We start from the raw sequence: 23,854 nt of genomic DNA on the forward strand, positions 1-23,854 counted from the left end.
ACTCCAAGGCTGTCCTCATGGGCTGCTGTCTGTGGCTTTTCCAAGTATAGAATACAAGCTGCTGGTGGATCTATCATCCCTGGGTCTGGAGGGCAGTGGCCCACTTCCTATAGTTCCATTAGGCAGTGCCCCAGTGGTGACCCTGTTGGAGCCTCCAACCCCACATTTCCCCTCTACACCACCCTAGTAGAGGTTCTTTGTAAGGTCTCCACCCCTGCAATAGGCTTCTGCCTGGACAAACAGACTTTGCCATATATCCTCTGAAATCTAGGCAGAGGCTGCCAAGAATCCATGATTCTTGCACTTTGTGTGCCTGCAGGCTTAACACCACATGAAAGCTACCACGGTTTACTGTTTGAATTCTCCAAAGTGGCAGTCCAAGTTGTATGTAGGCCCCTTTGAGCCACAGCAAGAGTGGGAACAGGAGCAGCTAGGATGTGGTGAGCAGTGTCCCAAGGCTGTGCAAGGCACTAGGGCCCTGGGCCCAGTCCATGAATCTATTCTTTCCTCCTAGGCCTCTGGGCCTATGATGGGAGAAGCTACTTTGAAGTTCTTTGAAACGCCTTCAAGGCTTTTTCCCTATTGTCTTGGACAGTAGCACTTGGCTCCCCTTTAATCCTGCAAACATCTCTAGCAAGCAATTGTCCCACAGCCTGCTTGAATTCCTCTCTTGAAAAAGCTTTTTTCTTTCTCTGCCACATGGCCAGGCTGCAAATTTTCCAAACAATTTTTTGCTCTGCTTCCCTTTTAAACATAAGTTCTACCTTTTGTCTTTGCTCCCACATCTGAGCATAGATTGCCAGAAGCAGTCACACCACTTCTCGATCACTTTGCTGCTTAGGCATTTCTTCTGCCAGATACCCTAAATCATCACTCTCAAGTTCAAACTTCCACAGATTCCTAGGGCATGAACAGAATGCAGTCAAGCTCTTTGCTAAGGCGTAACATTGCGTAACCTTTGCTCTAGTTCCCAGTAAGTTCCTAATTTCCATCTGAGGCCTCAGCAACCTGGACTTCACTGTCCACATCACTGTCAGCATTTTGGTTTGAAGTCCAGGCTTCTGAGGTCTCGAATGGAAATAAGGAACTTATGGGGAACTACAGCAGAGGTCACACATGTTTTGCCTTAGCAAAGTGCTTGGGTGCATTCTGTTCACGGCCTAGCCATCAGCATTTTGGTCACAACCATTTAACCAGTCCCTAAGAAATTCCAAACTTTCCCTCATCTTTCTATCTTCTTCTGAGCCCTACAGACTCCTCTAACCTCTGCCTGTTACTGAGTTCCAAAGCTGCTTCCACATTTTCAGGTATCTCTACAGCAATGACTTACTTCTCGGTATGTTTTCTGTATTAGGTCATTCTTGCATTGCTATAAAGAAATCCCCAAGACCAGGTAATTTATAAAGCAGAGATTCATGGTACTACAGGCTATATAGGAAGTATGGCACCAACATCTGCTTCTGAGGAGGGCAAATGAAGCTTCTAATCATGGTGGAAGGCAAAGGGGGAACATACATCTCATATGGCAGAGTAGGAGCAAGAGAGAGTTGGGGGGGGGGTAGTGAGGAGGTGCCGCACACTTTTAAATGACTAGATCTCGGGAGAACTCACTCATTATTGTGAAGACAGCACCAAGCCATGAGGGATCCTCCCCCATGTTCCAAACACCTTCCACCAGGCCCTGCCTCCAGAATTGGGGATTCCAATTTAATATAAGATTTGGGTGGGGACAGATATCCAAACCGTATCAGCCGTTTAGTGCCACCCTCTAACCCATCCTTCCATTTTCTTGCTTTTCCCAGTCCTAACGACACCTGCATATCAGCTTATCTCAAAGTTCTCTCATTAGCTTGTCAATATTTTTAAGGTTTTACCTCTTATCATCCCTGAATAATGTTTCCTCAATGAGTGAAGCTAAGATTATGATTATTCTTCTTCAACCCAAGAATTTTCCAATTTAGACCTCTGAATACTACACTTGTGGAAATGTAAAATGTATTTAATCTTTCATGAGTCTGACAAGCTCTGCCATGTTCAATTGATTTGTTGTGTATGTAATTCACTGCCTGAGTTTCAATCTGGATGTTTATATTGAACACTTCAGTTTTAGGATATACACCATTAAAATGTATGCAAAAGATCCATTTAACTTGCTGATATAGCACTCAGTAATCAGATGCTGTTCAATTTCCATTATGTTGATGGTGTTTTCAATCCTGTGGACTTTGCAATCCATGTGCCAATGTTGGCAGAAATATTGAACTCTTATTATAAAATTTTCATATCATTTAAAGATTTGGATTAATGCCTTTATAGTGGAACTTCTGTGAAATTGAGTCCTGAGATCTGAGTTTTAGCCTTGAGGTTGCTCCTGACCTTGAGACATTAATCCTCAAATCTTAAAGTTTTCTGGGCCTCTGTGTTGGGACTGGTCATAGCTCAGTTGTTTTTTGTCTTCTCTCTTCTCTTCCTCTCCCAGAGTGCTCAGCCCAGGTTACCACACCAACTTCATCTGTAGCATTTCGGTAAGGCATCTGGGCAAGATACTTGATCCTCTAAGCCTTATGTTACTGATCTGCAAAAAAGGAGATAATAGCATCTACCGGCTAATAGTTACAGTGGCGATTAAAGGAGATCATGAATGTAAGCATTGGGTGCAGTGGTTCACGCCTGTTGTCCCAGCGCTTTGGTAGGCCAAGGTGGGATGATCACTGGAGCCCAGGAGTTCGAGATCAGGCTGGGCAACATAGAGACCCTGTCTCTTAAAAAACAAAGAGAGGGCGACAGAGCGAGATTCCGTCTCAAAAAAAAAAAAAAAAGCAACAACAAAGAGAGAGAGAGAGAGAGAGAGAGAGGAAAATCAGTCATGACTTACAATGGAAGAAATTATCATCAGGATGTATTTGGAAATAATATTTAGGTTGAAAGGCTTAAGCAGGAATATTATTTCTTATGTCCACTGGAAAACACAGTGACATGACTCCCAAAACCTTCAGTCAACGAGTCTGTCTGTTTCCTCCCCAGATCCTAGGGATGTTAGCAATCAACGGCTCTCAAATGTTTACTCTTGGTTAGATAAAAGCTATCTTCAACTAATTTTTCTTCTGATTCAATTTGTCATTAAATATATTGATTTAAGAATTTATCACGCATCTCACTTGTACAACTTCTCCCATGAAAGCATCGAATTGCAACCTTGTATGTGTAACTGTTTCACACATTCAGAAACCGGCCCCTTCAATTCGCGTGGACCTATCTGCTAAGTGGTGCACAGACTCACCCTCTGAACCCACAGACACGACCTTTAATGCGGGAAATGTGCATGATCCCATACAGCGCCCATCTCAACAACTGGACGCTGGGCATGCCTGAGAGGGGTATGCCTGCCTTGAAGATATGGAAAAGTTTTGTTTTCGTTCCTTCCGCTCTTTAGTGCGTGCGCGGAACCGGGACATCTCCTTTGGACCCGCTAATGTTACAAGCCGCCCAAGGGCGCCGCTGCTGGCCTCCGCCCAGACCCGGATTCCTCTCCCCTCCCGGCGCCCTTTCTCGGGCGCCCGGCCCGCGGCTGACGAGAGCTCTCTGACCGCTCCGGTGTCCTCGCCCCATTTTACTTCTTGGGTCCCCGCCGGTGCCATCTGGTTGGAACCCTCGGGAGGAACTAAAAGTTGGACGTTGCCACCTCTACCCCTCGCCAAAAACTAAACACCGGAGGCTGCCGAGGCGCGGCGGGAGGAAGGCGACGAAGAAAAACCGAGGACGGAAGGCGGCCCCGGGTTCGTCCCGGCCCGGGCCTCCCGCCTCCCCACCCCGCGCCCCGTGCCGTCCCCGGCTCCCTGGCTCCCCGACGGCGAGGAGGGCCGCTGCTTCCGCGTCGGAGTCGGCCAGGGGGGACGTGCGGGGTGCGGCTGCCGCAGCGGCGCGCCCCGGAGCCTGGCCCGGCATTCCAGTCCGAATAGAGAGAGGCAGGGAATCAAATGGAAAAGCAGGAGGCCAAGCCGGGCGGGGAGGGAGGCGGCGCGGCGGGGCCCGGGAACCCAGCCCGGAGCGCTCGGAGCGGCCGGCTGGGACTCACGCGGCGCGCCGGGCTGCCCCTCCTCCCCGCGCCGCCGGCCGCGGCCCAGGCTCCCTCGCTCCGCCACTCCCCGCCCCTCCGCGCTCCCTCCCCGCCCTCCCCGCGCCGCCGCCTCCTCCTCCCGGCCTCCCTCTCCCAGCCAAACTGAAAGCTGGACCCCAGGCCGCCGCGCCGCCGCCCGGCCTCCCCGCCAGCGCGCCACCATGGGCAGTCCCGGTTTCCCCTTGTAAAGATGGCGGTGAGGGATCGCTGCAACCTTTAGACTAATGACTGTCCGAAACATCGCCTCCATCTGTAATATGGTGAGTGGCCGAGCCGCCTCGGGGTCGCGCCCGACTCGCGGCGAGGCAAAGAAAGGGAAGCCCGAACTGCACCACACGCCCGGCGGCTGGGGCGGCGAGGTCCGCGCCGCCAGAAGTTACCGGCCGCCGAGCTGGGCGCGCGGTCGCAGCCCCCTCAGCGGCCGGGGAGGGTCCCAGAGCCCCCCGCGTCCGCCTCAGCCCCGGTACATCAGAGCCCGCCCTGCGATCCCGGGGCCCAGCTGCTGCGCCCCCGCCCTTGGGTTGTGGTGGAAGCGGCTTGAGGGAAGGGAAGCGACCGAACCTGAACGTCCCCAGGGAGGGGGTGGGGGATAATGTGGAGGTGGGGGCACCCATCCTCTTCTTGCGGTCAAGTCGGCCTTGTTGGACGCCCAGACTGCCCTCCTGTCATTTTGAGTTCAGTCCTTCAGCGGTGTTTAAAATTCACTTTGCAACACCAATTGTGTATCTGGAGAAATTGGAAATGTAATAAAGCTGGAAAAAAGTGCAAAATTGTGGCTAGAGAAGTGAACTTCAACCTGGTTTGAAAAAGCACCGTAATTTGCTCCGCATGCCTCAGTTTCCCCATCTGTGAAAAAGGAACAAGGGTCTGTAGCGGTAATATTTGCAGGCCTTAAGGGTGGGGCCGACTGTGGGTTTGGAGGAGGTCTCCAGGGTTTTCCTACCTTATCCGCTGTAGACCTAGGGGAGGCTGGCGGGCATGGATACAGCCAGGGACATCACTGGGTTCTGATGCAGTCCGAGCCCATGACGCGGTGGTCACTTTAATTTGGGCTTCCCCCATTGCTTTCCCTTTTTCTGTAGGAAGAATCTCCAGCCCTTGGGTCCCCAGGGTGGACCCTGCTGGCACCTCCACTTGTCAGAGCCTTTGGGAGCTCAGACTGGAGTAAGGCATTGCTGTCCCTTGCAGGGTGAGATGATGTGTGTTTTGCTCCATTCTTTAGACTGCACCCCGCCCCCCTCCAGCCCCCTCCCAAGCTGGTCCCCGGAGGCAACACGTGCTCTTACAGTGCCAGTTTGAGGAAAACCTCCCTAGAAGCTAGTAATACTGGCCCCTAAAGGGAATCCAAGGAAGCTTGATGGAGAAGCCCTGGTGTAAGGTGATCTGGCTGCCCTTCCCCCATCACATAGCTTTTTAAATCTTCTGTCCCACATTCTGTTGCAAGATCAACACATGGCAAAGGAGCATTAAGAAACCTTGTGTTAGCTCAGGGGTGGAATTGAGACCTGCTGGCTTCAGCTTTCAGCACAGTGGGACGTGCCACTGTCACAGCCAGCAGAGCAAATGCTGGGGCCTCCCAGAGTGATAGCTGCACAGGTATTGGTTGGTGCCGGGCGAGTTCCATACAGGGAGTGGATCCTGGAGCCTTTCTGTTTTCTCTTTTTTCCTTTCTCTGCGAGGAGACAGATTTACTCTTACTCTTGTGGAGGGGCTGCTTGTGAAGAGGTGATGCCTTCTCAGTTTCTCTCTCCTAAGACCAGCTTCTGAGGGAACTGTGAATCGGGAGCAGCTTGAATACTCTTTCATGTCTGCTGGTGTGGCCGCAGGCCTAAGGATACTACAGGGTAGTTAGGCTCCGTCCCAGCCCTTGGTGGTGGTCTTGTCCAGCTTGTGTGTGGTCACACCTCTCTGTGTAGAAGCAGGCTGGAAACTTGAGAGCTAGCATGTCCCTAGAGGAAGCCAGCCCCCAACCTCCCCCCACCCGCCTCCCTCCCACCCTCAGTGCTGTTGGGGGCTTTCTGGCACACCTGGGCTGAATGTCACAATGTGTTTCAGTGAAACTCAGCCAGGGAGACAGGGTGTGGGGAGGACCTGAGAGGAGCAGGCCAATACTACCCTGAGAGTTGACATCTCGGGTGGAGACCTAAAAAGGTACCAAATTTAGTACCATCACCCAGATGAAGTGAGGAACGAGTAATTCATTAATTAAGGAGTCTGATGTGCCTGTTTAGACGCCGTGTCTAGAGAGAGTGACAGAGTTTGGGTTCTAATGTCAGACTTTCTGGGTTCAGGTCCTGGTTCCTTTTTTTTTTTTTTTTTTTTTGACAGGGTCTCACACTGTCACCCAGGCTGGAGTGCAGTGGCATGAACATGGTGGCTCACTGCAGCCTCCACCTCCCAGGCTCCAGCGATTCTCCCACCTCTGCCTTCTGAGTAGCTGGGACTACAGGCACGTGCCACCATGCCTGGCTAATTTTTAAATTTTCCATAGAGACTGGGTCTCCCTTTGTTCCCCAAGCTGGTCCCTAATTCTTATGCTCAAGGGGTCCTCCCACCTCAGCCTCCCGGAGCGCCAAATTACTGCTGTGAGCCACCATGCTCGGCAGGTCCTGGTTCTAACACATGTTGGCTTTGTGTCCTTGAACAAGTTGCCCAGTCTTAGACTTTCCTTATCTACCAAAAGGAGATGTTAATATTGTATTACTTGGGCACAGGGCCTGGTACATGGCTAGAACTCAGTGTCATTGTCAACATCATCTTTCTCATTGTTATGTCATCTACCAGGTGTTTAAGGGACAGTGGAGATCATGCCATTTCAGACCTGGTGGAAGCAACCACTAATATAAACACTGCCCATGTATAGGAAGGCTGGAGTGGGAATCCTTAACCCCGCCCCCTGCTCAGGTCGCCCCCCCTCACCGCCCCCACCGCCCCTACCGCCCCTACCGCCCCACCCAGTCTTCCTTCCCAGAGGAGAAATGATATGAGAAAACTGCTGTCTTTTCACTGGATCAGACGTAAATATTCACTGGACCTTGATTCTTCGCTCAATAATGAATTGTTTCCAGGTAGGTGTCTTACAGGTCCCTTCTCACTGCTTAGCTTCTCTGTGGGCCTCTTACTGACCCTTCCCACTCCTAAGTTTGTTTGGTCCCAGCTGGTTTGAGTAGTTGTAGTAAGAGCAAGTGGGGATTGCATTTTTTTTTTTTTTAAGCAGATCATGTGACATATTTTGAACAGGCTGATATGTGACCAGAAAGGATGTTAGAAGATACCATTTTTCTGGGTAACAGGAAAAAATGAAGATCTCTCATTGAAAGTGGATTTGTTTCCTCCACCAGATAAGAAAGGACCCGGCAGAGTAGAAACCAAACTTGTGGCAGATACTTCGTGTGATTGAGAACTAAACATCCCCTCTTTTCCCCATATATCTTGTGCCAGTTTTAGATATAGAAAACTTGGAAAATATCTTCATTTCCTCCACTTACCCACCCACTTGCTGAACTTTTATTGTCCACTGGAAGTTTAGTACTAGTTTCCATTTGTTTTAATTTTTCTTCCGTGTGAATTCCTGCCATGGTAATTCTTGATGAACTTGCTCAGGGCAAGGCAGCTTGGCCACACAGCAGTGTCTGGTTCAGATATAGTAAAGCTTGTTTGGCTGGTGTGTTGTAATTTTCATAATGCACTAGCTGCTACCAAGCATGAGGAAATGTCTTCTGTTGATAATCCTCTGATTTTTATCCAGACCAATGGATTTAACTTCCTATATATATTTATGGCCCTGCAAATGGAAGGTTTTTTTTTGGGTTTTTTTAAGTTTCCTGTTTGAAGAGCTTGAGGAATTTTCTAAAAAGGAAGCATTAGTTAGAAGAAACCAAATGTGACATATCAATGCAAATTGGTCCAGATCTTCTAATCTTACTTCATTTGTTAATAATGCTGTAAGATGTACCTCTGAGAAAATGCCGTGTATCAAATAGATTACGAGTTTTGTTCTGATAAATGGCCATCTGTTGAGGACCTGCTATGTTAGTGTTGGCACAGACTGTATTCAACTGCTTAATAAATGAATGAGTTGGGTCCCTGTCCCCAAGGGGCTCAGCTATTCCTTATCTTGTGGGTGTAACATTGGTAAAGATGAAACCATTTCAATACAGTGTGATACCAGCACAGATAGAGGTTGAACAAACTCCCAGCAGCTGTACAGTGGAAAGACCGATTAATACAACAGGACATTTCAAAAATATATTCTCATTTGACCAAAGTTGGATACACGTTCTACTTCTGGCTTTTATTTTATATGAGGACATGATTATAGTCAATGTGAGTTAGAATTGAAATCTGCACCATTGGGTGTCTCTCCAGTTAAGCATGAATCTAATGGTTCTTTTGGGGAAATGGTATTTCTGGGGACCTTCGTTTTTCTCATCTTCTAAAACTGATTTTCTGGTTTTGGTTATGAAAAGCTTCTTAGTAGAATTTCTTAGATAAAGCCTTTATGAAAATCTGCACCTCTTAATTGGTTAGCAACCACTTCGTTACCTAACTGCCTTGTTTAAAACTGCATTAAACTTACGAGATATTAGCATTTTAGCATCTGTAGAACAGCCTCAGGATAATTTTTGACACCAGTTTGAGTGCCAGATTTTAGTTCTTTTAAATAAATGAAGTAGGCTGGCCATGGTGGCTCACTGGTAATACCAGTACTTGGGAGGCTGAAGCAAGAGGACTGTTTGAGCCCAGGAGTTCAAGATCAACCTAGGCAACATGGTAAGACCCCATCTCTACCTAAAACAAACAAATAAAATCATGTAAATAAAAACATATACGTATAAATAAATGAAGTTATGTTGAAATAAAGGGAAAGTAAATGTTAAAATTTTGAAAGAAAACTAGAGAATTTTTATAGTTTTATTTTCATAACTACTTACCTAAGGCAAGTATTTTGAGAATGGTTGGAAACAATTTTTTAATTATTAAAAAATATGTCAGTCTTATGATTTGGGGGAACAGATATCTTGCCTTTTCCTCTGTTATTGTTATTCATGCTTTCCATTCTCAAAGATAGTTGGCAACTGTAAGTTTAATGTATCAGCTAGGTGTAAAGTCATGTGAGGGTCTACTCTGATAGTTGCTGGGGTTAGAAAATACAGTCTGAGGTGAGGTGAGTTAATGTTTAAAGAAAAGAAATTCTGTTTTTCTGGCCCCACTGGTCTCATATGCAGAGGTTTATGTTAGTTCGGGACCTGACAATTAGTTCTGCGGATTTTTCTGTTTTTCTTGCACTCCTCCAAGAAAACGAAGTTGAATGCCAGTATTTAGTTAGAATGAAAGATTATGATACCTTTTCTGAATAACAACTTTATGTGCTTCAGTTCACTCATACCGTAAAACCTGTTTATTTATTCTTTACTAAGTGGAATTTTGGTATGTTTGGGTTATAATTGAAAGACATTTTCAATTTTTATTCTCTTAGCAATTTAGAGAAATTTCTCTAGCTCAGATGTCTTTTTTCCCCCCTCCTGGTCTTTCTAGTTAGTGTGAATGGATTAGGGTTCCATGATGGTATTAAATTCTGTGGTATCATCAGAAGGATATTTGGTAACCACCTATCTCTATCACTAGCCTACCCATGAAGCCACCCAAAGCTAACTAACTAGAAGAGATGTAAAAGATGGTGTCTTTTAGTCTAGTTAACTTTTCTGGTCTAATTATTTTAATGCAGCTTCTTATAACAAACCTTCAATTTTGGTGGAACCAAATGCTGGCCTAAGGGTTTGAAAGGCCTTGGTGGTCTTTAAGAGGAAAGGCCACCCAAAAATCAACCAGCAAAATCTTTTTTTTTTTTTTTTTTTTTTTTGAGATAGAGTTTTGTTCTTGGTGCCCAGGCTGGAGTGTGATGGCTCACTGCAACCTCTGCCTCCTGGATTCAAATGATTCTCCTGCCTCAGCCTCCCGAGTAGCTGGGATTAAGGTGCCTGCTACCATGCCTGGCTAATTTTGCATTTTTAGTAGAGATAGGGTTTCACCATGTTGACCAGGCTGGTCTCAAACTCCTGATCTCAGTTGATCCGCCCGCCTCAGCCTCTCAAAGTACTAGGATTAAAGGCATGAGCCACTGTGCCCTGCTGCAAAAACATTCTTGAGACAAACTCTGTATTACCAACCAACCCCAACAGTAAAGGGTTTTTGGAATATTTCTCTTCTGGGACTATGGCTTGAAGTTTGAGGGATGTTTTAAGTGCTGTACATGGAAGTTTACCACAATTCTGAGAATGATTCTTTGTGATGGATAGTTTTAAAATCATGGTGGTGGGACTCCGTGGTCCCCAAAGCTTCACTTTACACTCATAGGGCCAACCTTCCTTTTCTTCCTCAAGTTCCAATACCACTTTCAGAACCCTCAGATACTTTTAAATTAGCTTAGACTTTGGCTTTTTTTCTGAGTGATGGTGATTTTTAGACATACAGAAATGTAGAATAATAGAGTGAATACTTGTGTACTCCCCACCCCGTGAAGAAATAAAATACTATATATACATTTAAAACCACCTATGAGTCCTTCCTGGTCTCATTGCCCCTCCACCACTATTCTACATTTGTTGTTTATTGTGTATTTTTATATTTTTACTAGATTTGTGTGCATTCATAAACTAGATATAGTGTATTTTTTCATGTTTTAAACATGCTTTATAATACTAAACATTCTTCTCAGTTTGCTTTTATTGTTTAAATTGTGATTTTGCTATTGAGAGACACATAATCCTAGTTTATTTTAATTGCTGTATAACAACATTTTATTATATAAATATGCTATGACACATTCATTGTAATGTTGTAAGCAGGCTTACAAATTTGTGAGTGCTGTTTTAGTGCAATGAACAGTTGTGAACTCATCTCCCTGTATATAGTATACACAGTTGACAGTTGACAGTTTCTCTGTGGTGTAAACCTGGAAGGGAATTGCTGGGTCAAAGAAATTAGACCGTCTTCTTTAATAAGTTGCCAGATTGCTCTCCAAAGAAGTTGTCCCAATGTGCATTCCAACCAAGCAGCATTTGGGGGTTCCAATTGCTTCACATGTTTATAGATATTTGATATTGCTAGACTTGATGTTTTGCCAATCTGATGGGTGTGAAATTGTGCCTTTGTGGTTTAAAATTTCACTTTTTCTGTTTGCTAGGGGAGGTTGAACATCTTTTCATGTGTTTGTTATGCTGGTTTGTTTTCAACTCAGGGGCTTGGGAGCAGTTTTCCAGGGCTTGAAAGTCAGGATTGTAGTTTTGGTTTTGTCTGAAAACAGGGACAATGAAGAAAGGACAATGAAGAGGAAAATCAAGGAGACCAAAGCAAAAGTCATGTAAGGTAGGGGTGGATTGGAAGATGCAGGCGAAAAAAATGATGACAAGGTAATCACTGTGGAGGGGTGAAAACGAGTAACAAAAAAATAATAGAGTAGCACTGAGAAGATATCTTGAATTTTGATAGTAAATTCAGGAGACCTTCCTGTGCCAGCCAGGCCTTGGTCGAGCCACATTTGCTTGGTTTAATTGAAATTGGCTTTAGTGAAAATTGTGTTTGGGGCCTGTTCTGGTGAGAACAGCAGCAAAACTGGACTTGCGGAGTTTTCCTGTTTACCCAGTTGCTTTTTCAAGTTCTTTTAGAAAGGCATTGTGAAATGATGATTATCTTCCTAAAATACATTTCTTTGTCCTTCAGGTTAGGTACACAGTGCAGGAAAATTTTTATCTGGATCTGCTTGAATATATACTGGTGGAATTACTGTCTCAAATATTTAGAAAGTATTCTCTACACTTCATTTTAATTTTCAGAGTATGATGAGTATTACCTCATTAAACAAAGAAATGTATGGTTTTAGGTTCTTTGGTGTACCAAAGAATGGTGCCCACATGTGCATTCTCTTATTAAAAATTTAGACTCGGGGGTTCAACACCCAGAGAGTTTGATTAAGTAGGTCTTAGTTGGGGCTCTGGAATCTGCCTTTTAAATTAGTGTTCCCTCCTCCTTCCTACTCCCTCCACATTCTGTTATAGGTGAGCTGAGGGCCATGCTTGGAGAAATATTGCTTCCCTTGGGTAATAACCCTAGCCTCTTAAGAAATATTGCTTAATAAATTACTCCATGTGAAAGTTTTAAAAAAATGAATGTAAAATTATTTAAGCTAGTAACTTAACTTTTTCTGTTCTTTTTTCTTTTTCTTTTTCTTTTTTTTTTTGAGATGGAGTCTTGCTCTGATGCCAGGCTGGAGTGCAGTGGCGCAATCTCAGCTCACTGCAACCTCCACTTCCAGGTTCAAGCGATTCTCCTGCCTCAGCCTCCTGAGTAGGGTACTACAGGCACGTGCCCCCATGCCCAGCTAATTTTTGTATTTTTAGTAGACACAGGGTTTCACCATGTTGGCCGGAATGGTCTTGATCTCTTGACCTCGTGATCCGCCCACCTTGGCCTCCCAAAGTGCTGGGATTACAGGCGTGAGCCACTGCGCCCAGCCAACTTAACTTTTTCTTGATATTAAATAGCCAGGTTTTTTATTAGTATATGTTCTCAGAACGGAGATTTTCAGCATTGGCTTTGTATCACATCACCTGTGAAGCTTTTGAAAGAAATTTTAAAAATAATAATTGAATCACAAAACATTAACATACAAAAAAGCATGAAAAAAATAATGTTATATATGTTTACCTACCCTTCAGATTTAACAGATATTAAAATGTAGCCATATTTGGTTACTTTTATTTTTAGACACATTACCTTAAAAATAACACTAACTCTTTTTAGACTCTTTTACCTTAAAAATAGACACTTATTCACCCCTATCGCTTTCCTTTCTCTTCCTCCCAGAGCAAACCATTTTCCTAAAGTTGGTATGGTGTTTACCAAACATGTCTTATACTTTACTTACTTCGTATTTATGAATTCATAAGCAATGGATTGCAACGTTTGTGTATGGATAAAACTGTGTAGCCTTTTGCAACCGTCTTTACTCAACAGGTATGTTTGAGATTATGTCAACACATAGAGGTCAAGTTTATTCATTCTGACTGCTCTGTAACAGGATTCTTTGACTTAACCATGGTTTACTTATTCATTCCCTTATTTAGGGGCAATTTGGTAGTTTCTACAATATTCTCTCTGGAAACAGTGCTGCAGTGAATGTTCTTGTTTCTGTCTCCTTTGCTCAAGTGTCTTCATTTCTTTAGGATATAATCCTGGAAGTCAATGTGCTGTTTTTAGGATGTGCCCATCTGCAGCTTTGCTAGGTGTGTCAAATTGCTCTCCAAAGTGGTTCCACCAATTGGAGCTTTTTTAACATGCAGTTTCTAGGATCCTGGTCTCAAGCGTTTCTGACAGTATGTAGATGTAGGTAGCCTGGGGTGAATTTTAGGCACCTGTGTGTGTATGTGTGAGTGTGTATTTTACGTGCCACAGTTGATTCCGATGTGAGCTTCCAAGGTTGAGAAACCACCATGTTAGATTGACAACTCTATGAGGGCAGGAACTATATTTATTTGTATTATTCACTGTTGATTTCCCAGCTGTCAGCACAGTGCCTAGCACATATGTGGTTAGTGCTCAATAAATAAATATTGATAAATGAATGAAGGGATGTAATGTGGTAGAATGGAAGAATTGCCCTGCAGTACAGCAGTATGCCTCCAATTTTATTATGCATAGGCATTAGCTGGAGCTCTAGTTAAAATGTAGATTTGGATTCAGCAGGTCTGGGGTAAGGCAGAGATTTTGCACTTCTAACAAGCTCTCTGGTGATATAGATAATGCTGGTTTCAGGACCATTTTTAGAGCAGCAAGGCTTTGGGAAAAACAAAACAACTTCTATTTTCTATATAGTTGTAAAGGGGAGAAGTTTGGAATTCAAAATCCTGTTTGGTAAATCTTAGAGCCTATTTATCTTTTTACAACAAAGGTAGTCAATGAGATACCATCTTTAAAGCTGTGGTGTTGGGAGAAACAGGTAGAGACAGGCCCACAGGACTCTTCTAATCAGCGCTGTAGCAGGTGACAGGACAACAGGAAACTGTCTAATTGGGTTCCGAAGTCAGATACTTTTCAAAACGGAAAAGAATGCTCAGAGTGATTATAAAGCATTAATTGATCTATAGGTGTGATCTGAGCTATTCAGGGCAAACTCGAGGTAGGTCACTCTAAGGTTAAGCCACCACAGGACATTCCCATTTAAATGCAGAGTTTCAGGATGCTTTGGGAACTGGGTTTCTCTGCCTCGTGAATCAGAGGGGTACTATAGTAATGGAGAGAAGGCAAATACAAATAAATAAATAAAAATAACATTCAGAACGAATGCATTTTGTGTGGTTGGCAGGGTAGGGGTGAATAACCTATTATTTCCAAATTTTTCTTACTCTAGAGAAAAACTGTGGGATGGATCCAGTTGCTTAGGTCAGTGATACTCAAATGTCAGTTTGTCATCATTCTTCATGGTTTTTGCTACATCTGTGTATCACTTGAACTTATTTACTTAGTTTTCCTTAATCTATTCACCCTAATTTGACCTCATTCTGAAACATCTGCAAAATGATGGGTTTGATGAGCTAGTTTTATGCTTTTCTAATCCTTTTCAAAAACATTATTTCTACAGTTAAAACTGTTCATACTGGTGCCATCTAAGAGTAATTCCCCTCCCTCCAGGATTCATGGCCCATAGTTTGGGTGACATTGGCTCAGATGAGAGGTTCTTTGTAGTGGCTCAAATAACCGGCTCTTGGGGGAACACCATTTGTTGAACTGCTTTGTAGATGATGGATCTGGTCAGTGAGCTTCCTTGGGAGGCAGGTGAGCACATGGCTGAGATCTGGTTGGACTTTCTATACCACTGTTGATTGGGTATGAGAGCTTGATGTTCTCTACCCTTGTAAAGACATGCTTCTTATCCATAGCCTGTGGGTGATGAGAGAACTTACCTTCCTGGGTTATTGTGGGGCTTAACCAGAGAGATTGATGTCTAGTGCTTAGCCTGTTGCCTGGGCATTGCATTACCACTTTCTTCCAGTGCCCTTCTTGTTTACACTAGTGAAAGAGTCCACGAAACACTGTAGTAGACAGAGCCCTGAGCTAGGACTCAGAAATCCTGGGCTCTGATTGCTTTCCAGCTTTAGCGATGTTGGGCAAGTCACTGAGGCCTCTCTGGGTCTATAAAATAAGAACCACTCCTGCTGGTGAGCAGTGGCAAGAAGATGAGCGTGTGTGTTATAAACCAGCTATGGTTTTCAGTCAAGGAGAACTAGGGAACGGCTGCAGGACAAAGGGAGGAAGAAGCTATGATTTCTGACCAAAATGCCATTGGAAGACACATGCTGGTGGGGTGTGGCCAAGCTTTTGTTGTCACTAGTCAAAATACAGTGTTTTTTCCTTTTTCTGAGAATGAGGGCACGTGGTGAGTAAAAGATATGTTGTCTTTGAATGAGCTTATACCACACTCTTTTGTGTCATTTGGCGCACACAGCCTTCCTAACTGAGAAATACATGAAGTAGCTAAGCACAGTTTCTTTTTTAAATTTTTAAGTAAAGTGTCTGAATAGGTACTCTGAGTTTATGTGGCAGACATTTCAAAATGTGGACAAGGTTGTATGTTGAAAATAGACCCACTGTCCAATTCTTATCTCTGGCATCTATCAATAGTTATAGTTTCTTATGCTTCCTTTTAGAGTTACATGCATATACAAGCAAATGTGTTTATATTTCTCTCCTAGTTTTTAAAAACACAAACAGTACATAGAGTATACCCTCATCTGTCCTGATCTCCCCATTGCTGTTTGTGTCTTGTAGGAGGGTCCGTGGGAACAGCCGCCTCATTCTTTTTTTTAATCACTGCAGAGTATTCAGTTGCTTGAGTGTATTGAATTCACTGAACCAGGCCCTCACTGACTAGCAGGACATGTTGTAGGTAGTTTTCTAGTCTTTGGTTTTTACAAACAAGGCTGTAAGGAACAACTTTGTCCATATGTGGGAGTATATCTGTAGACCGACTTCCTAAAAATGGATTTGCATTTGTAACTGGGATGGATTTTGCCAAATTGCCCTCCATCAGCAATATGTGTGACTCTGGCTGCCTGCAGCCTTGCCAAAGCAGTTTGCTACCCAGAAACCTTTTGATCTTTGCCAGTCAGGGGAAAGATGGTGTCTTAATTTGTAGTTTGCATTTCTCTTATTAGAAGTGAGCTTTAGCAGCTATTCACACATTTAGGAAAATAAACTCAATTTTATTTAAATGCCTTGCTGTTGGTAATTATTTTCAGAGTCTGCAGGGAAGGACCAGTTTTATTGTTATTTTCAGTCTGTCTCAGACCAATATATTTGTAAAATACAATAAAAAGGAATAACTAGCAAAATTGAATTAAAAAAACCCAAAGAGAAATAAAATGCAAGCCTTAATTTTTTGTTACTAAACTTGACAGATATAAAATTACTCTATCCACTCATTTTATCTCCATGTTTTCAGTTTCTGGATGTAGCTCACCACAGAGCATTTTGAGTAACATTGCTGTAAAGAACAACTTGCTCATATTTTTTCTCCCATTGCTACCCTCTTGGGGGTGGGAGGAGAGAGCCCAGAATTTTATATTTTATGTTTCATAATCAGCACATTTCAGGATGTTTTTGTTACATTTGTTGAAAAGATCTCTGATGGTGCAATACTGACCCAGGAGGGACTGGTTCCCGAGGGCAGGGTTGCTGCACAAGTGCATTGAGGCATGTTGACGCCTGCAGTGCTCCCCATGCTGTGAGGTGGGAATGCAGGAGTTGTGATTTTCACTGATGAAGACCTTGAGCTTGGATGAGAAGATAGGAGGATGAAATCACCCTATTAATAAAATTTGCAGAGCAGGCCTATGTTAGTGCATTCTCACACTGCTATAAAGAACTACCTGAGACTGGGTAATTTATGAAGAAAAGAGGTTTAATTGACTCACAGTTCCAAAGGCTTAACAGGAAGCATGACTGGGAGGCTTCAGGAAACTTAAAATCATGACAGAAGGTGTAGGGGAAGCAGGCACATCTTACTATGGTGGAGCAGGAGAGAGCAAGAGAGAGGGAAACGGAAAGTGCCACATACTTTCAAACAGCTGGATCTTGTGAGAACTGTCATGAGAACAGCAAGGGGAAAGACCACCCCAATGATCCAGTCACCTCCCACCAGGCCCCTAGAATTGTGGGAATTACAATTCTAGATGAGATTTGGGTGGGGACACAGAGCCAAACCATATCAAGGCCTCTTTGACCTGGGATTTTGCAAGGACCCCAGCCTCCTCTGCTGCCTTTCTGGGAAGAGATGGGAAGTGTATTTCTGCGTAAAGTAGGAGCTTAAGGGACATGATAATTCAGGCAGCATCTTGGTGGCTTTGTAGAAAGATTGAATTGAAAATGAGGTTCTTGCTTCTAGCTCACTGAGTTCAGTGGCATGAGTGGCTATTTCCTTGTCTTCCACCTGCAGCTAGAAAACAGACATGGTCTCAAGATTCTTTGTTCTGCTTTTGACTTGAAGTTTTAGTTTTGTATGAGGACTTCACTGTGTTATTTCTAAATATATGGAGAATTGTTTTGCCAGCCAAAGCTTCTTTCTAGATATTTTTTAACGCTCCTTGCTAGAATGACTTGGGATGGTCATGTAGTCAAGTATCCCAGGGTCAGCTTTCTTCAGTGGCAGATGTTTTGGCCTCTGTGTACAATTATTAAATGGAGTCATGTTGAGGTTTTTGTTTGTTTGTTTTTGTTTGTTTGTTTTTGAGATGTAGTCTCTCTCCGCCTCCCAGGCTGGAGTGCAATGGTGTGATCTCGGCTTACTGCAACTTCTGCCTCCCGGGTTCAAGCGACTCTCCTGCCTCAGCCTCCCGAGTAGCTGGGATTACAGGTACATGCCACCATGTCTGGCTAATTTTTGTTTTTGTTTTGAGATGGGGACCCTCTCTGTCCCCCAGGCTGGAGTGCAATGGCATGATGTCAGCTCACTGCAACCTCCGCCTCCTGGGTTCAAGCAATTCTCCTGCCTTAGCCTCCTTAGTAGCTTGGCTTACAGGTGCGTGCCACCATGCCTGGCTAAGTTTTTGTATTTTTAGTAGAAACGGAGTGTCACCATGTTGGTTAGGCTGATCTCAAACTCCTGACCTTGTGATCCGCCTGCCTTGGCCTCCCAGAGTGCTGGGATTACAGGTGTGAGCCACTGCACCTGCCCCAAGGTTTTTTTCAGAGTTTTTTTAAAATTCAGTATCATGTAAGATAGCGGTCCCCAAACTTTTTGGCACCAGGGACAGGTTTTTTGGAAGATAACTTTTCCACAAACCTGGGCAGGGCTGGGGATGGTTTTGGGATGAACGTTCCACCTCAGATTATCAAGCATTAGACTCTCAGAAGGAGTACGCAACCTAGATCCCTCTGCTGCACAGTTCACAATAGGGTTCACAATAGGGTTCACTCTCCTGTGAGAATCTAATGCTATAGCTGATCCGACAGGAGGTACAGCTCAGGTGATAATGCCTGCTTGCCTGCTGTGCTGCCTGGTTCCTAACAGGTCACAGAACTGTCCCTGGGGGTTGGGGACCCCTGATATAAGACATAGAAGTGAAACGCTGTCATGCTGTGGAATGAAAATGCCCCTTAACTGCCTTCTTGTTCATGATTGCTTTCCCTGTTAAAGCCTGGAGAGGAATGGGCTGTTGAAACAGGAACCAGTGTTGTAGAATAATGGTGTTAAGATCATAGGTTCACCACTTACCTCTGCCTTATGCTAACACTTGACCTTGGCAAGTTAGTTAACCTCATTTCCTTCAGCTATGACATAGGGATAATGAGTTCCCATCAATGATTTATTTGGCAGAGAGAGTCACATTCAGTATTGCTCAGTGGGACAGGGGCTCAGTGGTGACATGTTGCTAACTAAACAGGTCAGGCATTCGTAGCCACTCTGGGTAAGTGCCCGGTGGTTAGGTAATGTGTGACAGCTAGCAGCCAAAGTGGACATACTCAGAGACAGTTCTGGCTGTCTGCCCAAGCCTTACATCTGTAGCTAAAGAATTACTGAAAATGTGAATGAGAATATCTTCTCTCCTGACTTGTGGTCCAGAGCTCAGACTCAGGAATGGAATTGACGTAGGTTTGAATCCCACATCTGCTCTTACTGGCTGAGTGAGCTTGGGCAGGTTCCGTACATTTTTTTCATGTGTAGAATGAGGATATTAAGAGTAATCTGCCTTGGGTTAGCAAGCAAGATTAAATGAATATGTAGATGTGAAGTTGTCTGAATGAGTGGCACCTACTGCTAACGTTCTCCCTGCTTCCCAAGTTTATTCAATGAGCAAATTTATCAAGTGCTTTCTATACACCAGACATGCAAATGAATCATACCTAATTGCTGCCCTTATAAAGTTTATGGCCTAGTACAGGGGTTGGTAAGCTTTTCTGTAAATGTCTGGACAGTAAATGTTTTAGGCTTTGTGGGCCATAGTGTCTGTATCACAGCTATGCAGTTCTGCTGTTAATATTGTGAAAATAGCTGCCATAAGTAAATGAATGATCATGGCTGTGTTGCAGTAAAACTTTATTTATGACAACAATTGGCATAATCTGCCCATGGGCTGTTAGTTGCAGACCTGTGGTCTAGTGGTAAGACAATTGTTAAATAATTACAATTATGATGTTACAGATTGTTCTAAGGGCTGTGGAGGAACAGACAGGATTCTATGAGTGGAAAGGGTCAGGGAAGGTAGCTTTGAAGAGTGACGTTGAAATAAATGATGAGGAGAGGCAGCTAGAGGAGGAGATGGATAGTGCTCCTGGCTGGTCTGTGGGTTCGTATCTTTTAAAGGCATAACAGATATTCTGCAACTTTCTTTGGATTAAAATAAATAATTTCTTTCCTCGGTTTAATTCATTGCCAGTTCTGTCCTTCCCCACCCCTCTCCCTGCAGTAATCCAAGAGATAAGCTATGTTACCAAGAGATAAGCTATATTAATATATTAACACATTTTGTTCTGCGTATGCACTTTCTCTCTCTCCCTTTTCCATTGTTTTTGTTATATTATTGTCAGTATCTATCCAAGTATTTAGTAGAGAAGATTGCACATTATTTCATTATTAGGTGTAAAATGGTTTACTCCCTAGAATTCAAATTCGCTTTTTGATATGGTTTTCTCTTTTAGCTTTTTAAAAGTTGACATTATTTGTTTTTATTATTTGGCTAGATAAAAGGTCCACAGTCTTTGAAATGATTTTGAAAAAAAATCTGCTTTCCTCTTGACTACATCTCATGTCTCCCCTGACTCCTGATCTCAATTTTATGTTTCCTGTAAACAGGTTGCCAGTACTCTGTAGAGATTTCACGGAAAAGGACTTGTGTGCTCTCATTCTGGAAAATTTCAAGGGGTGCTTCAGAAGGAAGGGGGTTCTCCTGACAACTTCGTGACCTCTTCGGTTTCTTCAGTTCTTTCAGTTCTGTGGTTCCAAGGAGACTCTGCCTCCCTGAGAGTCAATATTATGTAGTAGTTGGGGGTACACACACTGGAGCCAGATTGTTCAAGTTCAAACCCAATTCCAGTACTTAGCAGCTGTGTGAACTTGAATAGTTCCCTGCCCTCTTAATTTTCTTATCTTTAAAATAAGGCCAGTAGCAGCATCTGCCTCAGAGTTATTATGAGGATTAAAATGAATGAAATACAGGTAAAATCCCTAGAATGTGACTATACACAGTCTATGCTATTTATGAGTTCTCTATTATTATTAATTACATGAGAGGCATCAGTGGCCATAATTCCTCTGTGATCACACTTGAATTCTGTCAGGTGACTTCTGACTCATCCTGAGATCTTGGGCTGAATCACTTCATTTTTGCTTCACTTTCTCCATAAGACTATAGGAATGATCTTTGTTATCAGATTTTTGGGAACACTAGTCCTTTTGAAAATAGGTCCTTTATGTGCTTTGTACTTTGAAAGTATAGTTGATAAGTAGAGTAGCCTTTTGAACCATAGATCTACAAATGTGGTTTTAGCAGCAATGTTCACCTTTCCTGTCATCTACTTTAGTTTATGGTGTATAATTAATGACTTATTCTCTATGTACTTAGAAATCCTTACATGTTATCTTTGGCCTTTCTTGTTTCCCTTCCTTGTACAAACTTGAAAGAAAGGTTGCATGTCCTAGGATGCAGATAAATGAGCTGCCTTGGAAAGATCTTGGGCAAGTACGTTTACTTCTTTGGGCCTTCGTTTTTTAATCTGTGGCATGGTCTGGCTCTTCTCCAAGGACCCTTCCTGGTCCCTGTGTTTTTGTTTTAGGTTCTTCCATATTTCAACAGAGTTCTCATTGGTTTTTCCAGACCTTGTAATGCCATTGTTTTCATTGTTTCCTCCTTCTGGGCAAGGCCATCTTCATCCTTTACCTCCCAACCAAGGAAGAAATTCTAACTTGTTTTTCTTGTAAATTGCTTCAAAACATTTCTTTCTTTTTCCATCTTATGCATTTATGAATCATCCTTCCTGGGATTTTGTTATTGTTGTTTGTGTTTTAGTAGCACCCCTTGGTAGTCATAGAATTACTTTCAGAGGTGCTTTGAGGAGCTAAGATTATAGTCTTGTTGGAACTTGTCCAGCTCAGATGCTATTTTTAATAAAGTTGGCTGCATTGTTTTTCAAAGGTTACTACATTTTTTACTGATGGAAATAAGAACCCTATGTTTCTTATGCTTCCAGACCCTGTGATTTAGCCCACTAGATAGGTACTTTGTTCACCATCTGGTCATATAGCAATTATTTTTCAGTGCCCCTCATTGCCTTTTGTGTCTTGTGCAGGGTGCTAGCAATAGAAGTGCAGTCTCTTGGATTTGTAACATACTTTACGATTTATACAGTGCTGATAACATTCCCAGTTTTTGCTTCATTCTCTCTGCTGCCCTGAGGAATAGTCAGACTGGATATCAGCAGCCCAACCTCTCAGCCAGGAATCTAAGGCCACAAAGAGGTAAAGTGACTGAAATCAAAGGCATTTCATTGTGGTGAAAAAAAAAAGGCCAAATACAACTCTGAGGTATTTGCCAAGGGCCTTAGGCAACTGGTCTACAGGGCATTCATTTACTAAACTTTTATTTACATTTTTAAACATTTGTTAATTTTTTTTTTTTTTTTGAGATGGAGTTTTGCTCTTGTTGCCCAGGCTGGAGTGCAATGGTGCGATCTTGGCTCATTGCAACCTCTGTCTCCCGGGTTCAAGCAATTCTCCTACCTCAGCCTCCTGAGTAGCTGGGACTACAGTCATGCGCCACCACGCCTGGCTAATTTTGTATTTTTTTTTAAGTAGAGATGGAGTTTCTCCATGTTGGTCAGGCTGGTCTTGAACTACCAACCTCAGATGATCCACTTGTCTTGGCCTCCCAAACTGCTGGGATTACAGCCATGAGCCTGAGCTAAAATTTTAATAAAAAATAATATATGCTAATAGTGCAAATCCAAAGAGTTAAAAAGATAATAGGAAAAGCCCGTTCTTAACCTCCTCTTCTTCTAGGCCTACTCCCCGATGCTGGGGACCACTGTTATAATCTCTTAAGTGTTCTTTCAGAAATTTCCATTAAAATGTAGATGTTGAATACAGTGGCCTGGTCTGCTTTGTTCACCTTGTGTCCCTCAGATGTAGAATAGAGCCAGGCACACCGCAGGGCTCAGTGTCTGTTGATGGAATGAACCACATTTACAGTATTGTCCTATACAACACGTTGTTACTCTGTAACATGTTTTTACTTATCATTGTATCTTAGGCAAATTTTCATAGCAGTACCTGTAGGGTAACTTTACTTTTTAAATTAGCTACATGGTATTCCATCATATGAATTACTATAATTATTTAACCAATTCAAGTTACTTTCTTTTTTCTTTTTCTTTTTTCCTGATACAAACCTTGCTGCAGGGATATGACTGCTGATTGTCTCCTCAGTATCCATTTTTCAGCCAGGCACAATGGCTCACACCAGTAATCCCAGCACTTTAGGGGGTCAAGGGGAAAGGATTGTTTGAGCCCAGGAATTTCGAGACCAGCCTGGACACATGGCAAGACCCTGACTCTACAAAAAAAAAAAAAGCCAGGCATAGTAGCACATGCCTGTAGTACCAGCTACTCTTGGGGTTGAGGTAGGAGGATCACTTGAGCCTGAGAGGTTGAGGCTGCAGTGAACCCTGTTGGCACCACTGCACTCCAGCCTGGGCGACAGAGTGAGAAGCTGTCTCAAAAAAAAAAAAAAAAAAATGCATTTTTCATTTCTAGAGATATTTTACCTGGTCATGGCTGCAGGTAAAGGCCACCTTTGCCAAGCTCCCTTGCAGCTAGGTGTGGCCATATGACTAGATTAGATTCTGGCTAGTAGGATTGTGAGCAAAAGTAACTTGTGCAGCTTCCAGGAGCATCTTTGAAAGAAGAGGATCAGTCCTTTCCCATTTTTTTTTCTGCTTCCCCCTGGCAGAGGTCATTTGATGGTATGAGCTAGAGTAGCCATATTGGTTCCAAAGATAGAAACTGGCTCTTCAGGATGACAGCGCAACAAGGTAAAAGGACCCTGAGTCCTCAACACTGCAGAGCTGCTGTATCAAGCCCACACTGCGTCCTCTTGCATACTTACATGAGAGAAAAATAAATTTCCATCTTGTTTAAGCCACACTTATATTATTTGAGTCTTTTTACAGCCTTTATCTCTTTTTCCA

The 23,854-nt window shown here is 43.4% G+C and overlaps 2 protein-coding genes across 3 annotated transcripts in view; one reads left to right on the forward strand and one right to left on the reverse strand.

The window, feature by feature from the left end:
• Positions 1-1,968: 1,968 nt before the first annotated feature.
• On the reverse strand, positions 1,969-4,285 carry LOC104666880 (laforin-like). The gene is made up of 2 exons (XM_030922459.1): positions 3,824-4,285; positions 1,969-2,575 (listed from the first exon to the last, which is right to left on the reverse strand). The coding sequence occupies exons 1-2, from the start codon at positions 4,278-4,280 to the stop codon at positions 2,568-2,570; spliced, it is 465 nt and encodes a 154-aa protein (XP_030778319.1). The 5' UTR covers positions 4,281-4,285; the 3' UTR covers positions 1,969-2,567.
• The window catches only part of USP46 (ubiquitin specific peptidase 46), a 69,298-nt gene continuing 49,605 nt past the window's right edge, over positions 4,162-23,854 (forward strand). The window contains exon 1 of one of the 2 annotated variants that reach the window (XM_010369009.2): positions 4,162-4,377. In XM_010369009.2, the coding sequence (XP_010367311.1) occupies positions 4,342-4,377 (36 nt within the window). In that variant the 5' untranslated portion in view covers positions 4,162-4,341. The remainder of the gene's footprint in view (positions 4,378-23,854) is intronic. The other variant, XM_030922457.1, reaches the window with a different exon arrangement.

Source organism: Rhinopithecus roxellana, chromosome 2, assembly GCF_007565055.1.
Source record: "Rhinopithecus roxellana isolate Shanxi Qingling chromosome 2, ASM756505v1, whole genome shotgun sequence".
Classification (NCBI taxonomy): domain Eukaryota; kingdom Metazoa; phylum Chordata; class Mammalia; order Primates; family Cercopithecidae; genus Rhinopithecus; species Rhinopithecus roxellana.